The 9,504-nt window shown below is 32.9% G+C and overlaps 1 protein-coding gene across 1 annotated transcript; it reads right to left on the bottom strand.

Moving 5' to 3' along the window:
* Nucleotides 1–1,617, bottom strand: LOC108687104. The gene is made up of 3 exons (XM_018192704.1): nucleotides 1,574–1,617; nucleotides 211–341; nucleotides 1–161 (listed from the first exon to the last, which is right to left on the bottom strand). Exons 1-3 carry the CDS (start codon nucleotides 1,615–1,617, stop codon nucleotides 1–3), a joined length of 336 nt encoding a protein of 111 aa, XP_018048193.1.
* Nucleotides 1,618–9,504: the final 7,887 nt, after the last annotated feature.

Raw genomic sequence — 9,504 nt, 5'->3', positions numbered from 1 at the left:
TCAACATCTTTCTCGCAAAATTTTGGTCAAACTCGATGAAAAAACCAACTTTAGAACCAACATACTTTTATCAAAACTGGCATACATTACAAAGAAATTTTTTTTTACATTTATGATTATCATCCTTAACTGCATCTGCCCATAGTATCTGTGTTTCTTTTTTAACTGTACGCATATTTGTTCGCACGTCTATATCAAACTTTTACCTACTTCTGTCTCGATTGTAAATGGTCGTAATTTTACCCTTGAATGGGCATTTTATTTCTAATAATTCGGACAGCTTTTTGTCTTCAAAAATTACATCAGGCGAGTAAGCAACCCAGGGATTCAATTTCGAGACACTAAAGCAATTTCAAATACTTGTTTCTTGGAGACTTTTTTGAACATATCCCAAGCTTAATCCTCTACCGTTTTCTCATATTCTGTGAATTTACTTTTGAAGCTTTTTGAAGTAATATGGTCATCACACTTTTTCTTCTAGTTAGTTAAGATTTTTATTCTTCGTGTACGTGTAAAGATAACAAGTTGAACCTGTTATTCGAAATCTTCACTCCTTGTTTTTCGCTTTTTTGCCAATGCGCAAAAAACAATTTTGTATCCACACATACTTCTATAAAGTCATCGATCAATGTCGATCAGTGTTTTAATGCAATTCCATTTATATCTTCTATTACCGAGAAATTTAAACAATTTAATAGTAAAGATTCAAAAGTAGGATTTTATAGTATCAAAAAATTACAGAAATTTATCAAAGTTCAAAAAGAACCTCGATCCCACTTTACAAGATCAATGTAGTACAAGATCAATTGCTTGGATTGCGATGCTACATATGTGGGACAAATGGGTAGACAATTAAAATCGAGAATTGCTGAACATCGCAATCACATCCAGTGGAATATTATCTCTACACACTCTGTGATAATAGAACACAGGTTGCAGCAGGGACACGAATTTGATTGATAACATCATAATTCTGTATCATATCATAATAAAAATGAAGAATCGTACCATAACAAACGCCTAATCTCGAAAATGTTAAATATTAAAGAAAAACATCCTCAACTTACAGATATAGAGACTTCACAAAGCGTACATATTGATAACAAATTATGATTTTATAGCGCTAAGGTCATGTTTTATATAATATGTTGTAACATATCAGTCAGTATCAGACTGTCACAGCAGCCACATTATATAAATTTATACTTCTTAATTTTTAACTTTTTGATTAATAATTTTATATATTTATATATTTATATATTTATATATTTATACATCTTTAATTTTTAACTTTTTGACTAGGAATTTTATATATTTATACAATTTTAATCTTTAATCTTGGTGACTAATAATTTTAATAATTTCACATATATTTATTGATGATCATAGTGACTGATCATAGTGACTTCATAATCATAGTGACTGATACAAGCTTAACATGCATCTTATCTCCATCACGTTGGAAGAATGTAAGACTATAACGGTGAGTTCTTTAATATAGTAATGAAATTGCTTGTAGATCTGTACCTAAAAGATTATAATTTATAGATAATCGTGAAAATTCTTTACCAACCGATCATTCAACGGATTGCGAATAATTTCGTTTTCACTCTGCATCTGTGATGTTATCGGATTCACATAAGATACAGATTACATATATTTATAAGAATATTTCAATGCGTCTTTTATACCGTTTAATGATTTAATAGTAACTATTCAAAATACACTGACTTTTTCATTACGTTTTTGCTCTGAGAATTTATAACATCTGATGATGGCCCAATTATGATGCTGAAACATGTCATGTAATACAATATAATATTAGTACTAATTACGTTAACTAATTAAGTTTTAAAATTAAATTTATATTATTCATTTCATATTATCATTTCAATTTATCAGATTGTTGAAACTTTAAACGTTTATTACATATATCATTCGAATTTGACTCTAATTTACCCTTCTATATATGTGATGTTTTTGTTATTTAAAAGTCTTTTAATGTAACTGTTTTAATACAGCATATTTGCAGCTCATTGGTATTTAAATCGCGAATTCTTCTTGATGTCATTGTCTTATATTCGAATATGATTTCTATTGTTTTCCTTTTTCTTCTTATCATCTTCAAACATAACAGAATTATGTCTTCCTATCATCTTATTTTTTTAATCAAAATAAAATCCAGAAGCCTTTCCATGATTTTGGCTTGGAGAACCGTAACATTTCTTTCTTCTAACTTGAATTTTTTTGATGGCATGCGAAAACAGTCGTATTGCAAAAGTGTTGTATGCGCAACCAAGGTTTTCCACCGTAACAGTGCGAATTTGCAGTATGATTGTTAGCATGGTGTAAGAAGTAATGTGTATACTCGTCGACTAAAAGGTTACACTTTTTTTAAATAGTTTCGAAATTCAGTCTGCTCACCGAGCGATTAGTTCTTACTTATATAATCCATAAATTAAAATCAATCGCTCGGTGAGCATTTCGAAAATCATAGAAAAAATCTGTTGCAAACTTTTAGTAAGTGTACCATTTCCACGATGCGCAGTGAGTTGTAAATATTGGGGAGATCTATCAACCAATCAATTTTTGAGTTCATTTGCAGAAATTCACATGATTCGTTCTGCAAATAAGTACACTGCAAATTAGTACAATTTTAATTGGTCGAACTTCGCTATTATACACAATGTTTTACCTTATATAATTCCACTATGGTTGGAATACCATAAGATGCTAATGAAAATTGATGGATATGATTTATCGTATTGTATTTTGACTATAAATACGTGGACTGCTAGTCCACATTTTTGCTATAGGAAATGCATACTCTAGAGGTTTGTTCGCGTTCGCTCCAACATGCTTTAATGTGTGCCTGTTATATCTTCTACTCACTTCAATGAGAGTAAATGCTATATTAAGAGCATTTTAGAGCATGTCAGAGCATGCGACGCGAACAAACCTTCGGTGTCGCCGAACTGAAGTTGGTTGAAGATTGTTAGGCTTCACCCCAAACAGTAAAGACCGGCAAGTTTAAATACGAAAGTTGCCATGCTTTTTAAATACCGTTACTGGCCGTTTTTTTCTTCTTCTTCTATTTTCTCTTTATTTGATTTTCCAAAAATACAAAATCACAGTAAGTCTAAGAACTCGACGTTGTTTGTTCGTGTAAATTACGTGTGGAAACTATTTCGTACGTATAAATTGCAAAGCTTTCATATTAATCAAATGTTGTCACAACTTGACAACTGAGATGCCATGTTATACTAAGAAAAGATAAAAATATATAAATTTTGAAATTTGTAACCGTTCTCGGTATAAACTCCACTTCCCAGACTTGGATTACGGCGTATACTTTATTCGAATTGGTGAAAGAGGAAAAAAGTATTTGTTATACAAAAATTACATGATTTAATCGGTAAAACAGGAGGATTCCCTTAAGCCGTAATCACACTACAGACTCTGACTCGACTACTGACTGATATTCAGACTATTATTCTACATCATAGCAAGCCAACAGCTGACTCTGACTATTACTCGAGAATAGAACTCACTCTATTCGATCGACTTTGAATCGAAAGTTGGAAGCTTATAGTATGATTACGACTTTAAACGCATAGTGGAAATATATAAGGCGAAACATTCCCGTAGATGCGCCGTAAGAAAGTGCATATTTAGACATTTGAGTGGTTATTCCAATATAACCAGCGTTATTACACATAGAAAATGCATATTCGGACATATTTGATTGGCTATTTCCAGTATTGCTACCGCCATTATGCGTAATGTTGCATATATTATATATTCCCACCACGAAGTAAGAAAGAAGGAGACTCAACTCTGTGAAAAAAGGTGGAATTAAGAGGGAATCCGCTACCGGAATAACCTGCACATTCGGACGCCATGTTTAAAAAGTCAGCTGTAGAAGTTGCACACGAAATAACCTATTACTTTGTGCAACTGTACGTACGAGCTACATATTTCTTGTTGTTTCTTCGATTTGTACTTTTAATTGTGAGGTAAATCTTTTTTACTCGGATAACTTTTAAAGGATCAAGCCACAAATAATTGAGAGACACTAGTACGGGAAACACTCGTAACTGCTCTTAACGCAAATTTTGTTATAATAATAACAAAATTTGCTTTATTAAAAATTACAGAATAAGTTCGCAGGTACTGATAAAATGGAGATAAAATGGATAAATCCAGCAAATAAAGCAAAATAAAATGAGATAAGGTTGATATTGTAAATGGCGTCCAAATTTGTAGGTTATTCTTCTCAGCGGATTCTCTCTCAATTCAGCTCACAAACCGATTCCACTATGGTTTTACCATTCGCGCGCTATGAAGTTGAGCTTTTTCTCTCTTACTTCGTGATTTCCACCATGATTAAACGCATAAAACGTGAAATCAAAATGGATTTCACAACAATAAACAATGTCAGTATTGCGACAATATTTTTAATTGATGATTGACTCTAATGAAAATAACAGTAGCGAATCATCCAGTAGCAATTCTGATAATAATAGTGACGAAGAATATGAGGACAGTTTAAACACCAGTCAGGAATTAGAAATTTTATATTCAATTTTAATGGGTGAAACACAACATGGAGAAATGACATGGAGAAACAGATGTAAAAGAAAAATAACAGATTTTGTTGAGAAAGTTATGCTTAGATAAACAAGGTACATGTTCAAAGAACATTTTTGACGAGTGTGAATATTTTCATGTTTTTTGTTCAACTCGATTGAACGAATCTCATTTTAAACTTATAAGAAGTCTGTACATTCTTATTTTATTTATATTCAATTATTATACATTAATTTTTATATACCAATTCAAAGCAATATCAAGAATTACATCAGCGTTACATTTTGCAGAATATATATCTGAAAACATATGAAGAAACATGGAGAAATAGTTATAAAAGGAAAAATAACAGTTTTGTTTAGGTTATTTCTAGATACATGAGGCACATATTCAAAAAATATTTTCGGTGAGGCGTGAATATTTGCACACATATTGTTTGTTCTATTTGATTGAGCTTGCTTTAAAATATTTATAATTGATCTGTACATATTCTTATTTTACATATTCAGTTTTTATTTATCGATTCAAAGCAATGTCAAAAAATTACAACGACTTCATGTCTTGCAGAATATATCCAGGAACATTCGATGTAGTGTTACAAATTAATTGAGAACTATGAGCTATTAATGCATTGCCTGGAAGGAAATCAACTAGTCTCCGAATTCCTTATTGCAATTTGATTTATGTCTACTCCTGATTCCGGTTGTGTTCCGTTTAGCATATAGCATGCATCATTCTCATAATCAATGTTTAGCATTAGCTGCATTTCATCAAGCGCACGATGCACTTTGAAACAGAATGATATTTATCGCATGAAACGTAAAATCAAAATAGATTCCATAACAATAAACTACACTATCAATATTACAACATTTTTAATTGATGACACTAATGAAAATGTAAGTGAAATGACAGTAGTGAATCATCCAGTAACTTCTGATGATAATTACAGATGATGACAAAGAGTATGAGGACAGTTTAAGCACCAGCCAGGAATTAAAAATTTTATATTTAATTATAATGATGGGTGAAATATGTGGAGAAACAGTTGTAAAAGAAATAACAGATTTTGTTGAGAGAATTATTCCTAGATACATGAGGCACATATTCAAAGAACATTTTCGGTGAGTGTGAATATTTTCGTATTTTTTGTTTAACTCGGTTGAACTCGTTTTAAAATACTTGTAAATAGTCTGTACATATTTTTATTTTACGCATATTCAATTTTTATATACCAATTTTTATACCAATTCAAAATAATGTCAAGAATTACACCAACTTTACATCTTGCAGAATGTATCCGGAAACATACGAAGTAGTGTTATAATTAATAGAACTGAGATATTAATGCATTGCCTAAAAGGAAACCAGTTTCTATCGAAAAGCAACTCTTTACTGCAATTTCGTGTCTATTCCTGACTCTGGTTGCGTTCCATTTCGCACATAGCACATATCGTTCGCATAACTTGCTTAGCGCATTGGCGTTTCCTTTCATCGTGCGAACGATGCACACTTTAAAAAGGAACGATGTTTAACACATAAAACGTAAAATCAAAATGGATTCCACAACAATAAACTATAATGTCAGTATTGCGACAATATTTTTAATTGATGACACTAATGAAAATGACAGTAATGAATCATCTAGTAACAGTTCTGATGATAATTATAGGGACGAAGAATACGATATACAGTTTAAGCGCCAGGAATTAGAAATTTTATATTCAATTTTAATGGTGAGTGAAATACATGAAAAAACAATTATAAAAAGAAAAATAACAGATTCGTTTAGGTTATGCGTAGATACATGAGGCACATATTCAAAGAACATTTTCGATGAATGTGAATATTTTCATGAGTGTGAATATTTTTTGTTCAATTCAGTTGAGCTCGTTTCAAAAAACATATAAATAGGCTGTACATATTTTTATTTTACATATACGATTTTTATTTATCAATTCAAAGCAATGTCACGAAATTACAGGTTTATATTTTGCAGAATATATCCGGAAACATTCGAAGTAATATTACAATTAATCGGGCCAGATCTAAAAGCTATTAATGAATTGCCTGGAAGGAAACCAGTCTCCACCGAACAGCAATTCCATATTGCAATTTGGTTTATGTCTACTTCTGACTCTGGTTGCATTTCGTTTAGCATATAACATGCAACATTTTTATAATTAATGCTTAGCACATTGGCTGCGTTTAGTTTCATCAAGCATACGATGCACTTTGAAACGGAATGATGTTAAACGCACAAAACGTAAAATCAAAATGAATTCCACAACAATAAACTAATAATAAACATTGTCAGTATTGCGACAATATTTTTAATTGACGACTCTAATGAAAATGACAGTAATGAATCATCCAGTAACAGTTATGATGATAATTATAGTGACAAAGAATATGAAGACAGTTTAAGCACCAGTCAGGAATTCGAAATTTTATATTCAATTTTAATGGTGAATGAAACATGTGGAAAAACAGTTGTAAAAGAAAAAAACAGTAAGATCAATATGAATTCCATAACAATAAACAATGTATTGCGACAATATTTTTAATTGGTAGCTCTAATGAAAATGATAATGAATGAGTAGTGACTCATCCAGTAGCAGTTCTGATGATAATTAGTAGTGACGAAGGATATGAGGACATTTAAGCACCAGCCAGGAATTAGAAATTTTATATATATATATTACAATTTTAATGGTAGATAAAACGATAGATGAGACCGTCGCATAAGAAATAGACGTAGGATCGTACAAAAAGCTATAGATATATACGCTCAATAAAGAGCAAATATCATGAATGTGTTAGAGATATTAGGGCTCGATACGAAGGAAGCGCTCGACGCCACCGTCTTCGTGACTATATGGAAGAGTACTGAGATGAGTTTTGCGACCGGGCAATCCTGCTTACAGACCAGAAAAAAACCCATGAATATTCCTCGGACGAACTGAAGAACTGAAAAAGGATTATGAATACACGGATCAGAAGTTCTTTCTTGGGTTATCTGAATTATTCCAAGGGGACGCTCTAACGCGGGGAAATCGAAAAAAATGGGAAACGTGATGAGATTTCGTAGAACACTTCAAGAGCACCTTTTCACAGAGCTTCTTTTCACAGGCGGACGCCAACTGCTGGAAGACGTGCATGCACAAAAACAAAAAACCGGAGAGCCATACGTAAAATTCGCGATTGCATTGATGGCTCTAATGAATCGCGCAAATATAACAAGAAAATCGTAGCAATTAGAATATCTCTATCGCAATATGCATCATAGCTAAATACAAATGACGAATTCATTGTTAGGACGTACACCCAAGGATTTCGAGTCTTTCCCTCGGTTACTTTTTTAAAACTTCCAAAAATTTAGGTTATTTTGTTTTTACGTCAAATTTAATAGTAAATAGACATAAGGTTTAGTCGTGTTGTTAATCGCGCACGGACTATAAACATTAATGTAGAAAAGTCATTTTTCAGTTTGTGAAAATTTTCGAGGAAAAGATTTGAAGTTCTTGAGTGTACAATGCACACGGGACTTGAAAAGGGAAACTGCAGTAATTTTTTCTATCCTAGAAAAAGCCAAGGCCAAAGAAAAATTGGTGAGGCGAGATCGCCGCAAGAGTGCTGCTTGCAATGCAAATACGGAAATATATTCATTTCGAATGTAATCGTCTTCTTCGAAAAAATTCTGTTTGCAGTGTGGGAAGGACGGCGTCCTGATAAAAGATTGCCATCCATCGCCGCTGAAAAATTCCATGGACTAGGGAGCCTCCCCCTCCCCTCGCCGGTTCTCCGAATAAACTAGACTCCACAACTGCATATTACCGTGCACTTGAGGCGTTACTCAATACTTCGAGATATCATTCATAAATGGATCGACGAAAGGAATGATTCAAGTTGGGCGGAACAGTTGTGGAAAAAAAAGGGGAAGTCAAGCTAGCGGACGAGAAAACTATCGCGCTACTCGGATGCATGCACGTACCCGTCGAGATTATCGACCGCTGGTTCCTACATATGTTCCAAATCGTGCCAACTATGAGTAATCTTGTAATATTAAGAATATTTGGGCAAAAATCGGGATAGCTGTCTTCCTGCCCTCCCCCTTTTTGGATAGAAACAAGTACACCACGGCCGCGACCGGGGGATTGAATAAACGCACTGCAGTGGAGAGCGAGTTGCAACAATTATGGCATTTTATGTCGAGTTGTCATTGTTCGAGATAATATCAAAGCCTTTCCTTACCCAGCATTATATCCAGTTTAAACCGAATGTCCGTCTCATCAAACAACACTATAGACTATATAACCCGACGATATCATCAACACCGAAAAAAATGAGGGAAGAGAGAGTCATAGAACCCTCGCATAATTCCTGAAGTTCGCCAGTCGTAATAAGAAAAAAAGATAGCAAAAATCGTTTTTGTATAGATTTCCGATGCGTTAACGAAGAACCAGATGCAGATCACCTTAGCTTAGACAAATGAAGGGGGAGGTGGTGAAATACCTGACAACATTAGATCTTAAAAGCGGCTATTGGCAAATATCACTGCATCTACTTATTACGTTTATAATTCCGAAGAAAGGGTTGTACCAATTTCGCGTAATGCCCTTCGGCGGATCCGTTAGATCCATAAAAACAGAAATAACTGTGCCTCAAATATAATAATGTATTAAATAATCGCATGAACTAAAAACGATTTTATAAATTTATTCAAAAAAAAATAAAATTATATATATCTATATGTAACATTTATTTGTGTAAAATTTGAAGTTTTCATTTTCAGAAATTTCGTGTGTATGGCATGTAAAGATTGCTGCTCAGCTTCCATCCCAATCTTCCCATACAAGAATATTAGAGAATGTAAATTTTATCGTATATATAAACGAGTAAGTTAAATAGATA

This window comes from Atta colombica, unplaced genomic scaffold (assembly GCF_001594045.1).
Source record: "Atta colombica isolate Treedump-2 unplaced genomic scaffold, Acol1.0 scaffold200, whole genome shotgun sequence".
Taxonomy (NCBI): Eukaryota; Metazoa; Arthropoda; class Insecta; order Hymenoptera; family Formicidae; genus Atta; species Atta colombica.
Note: the sequence above shows the minus strand (reverse complement) of the source record. Positions and strands in the feature narration are given on the sequence as shown.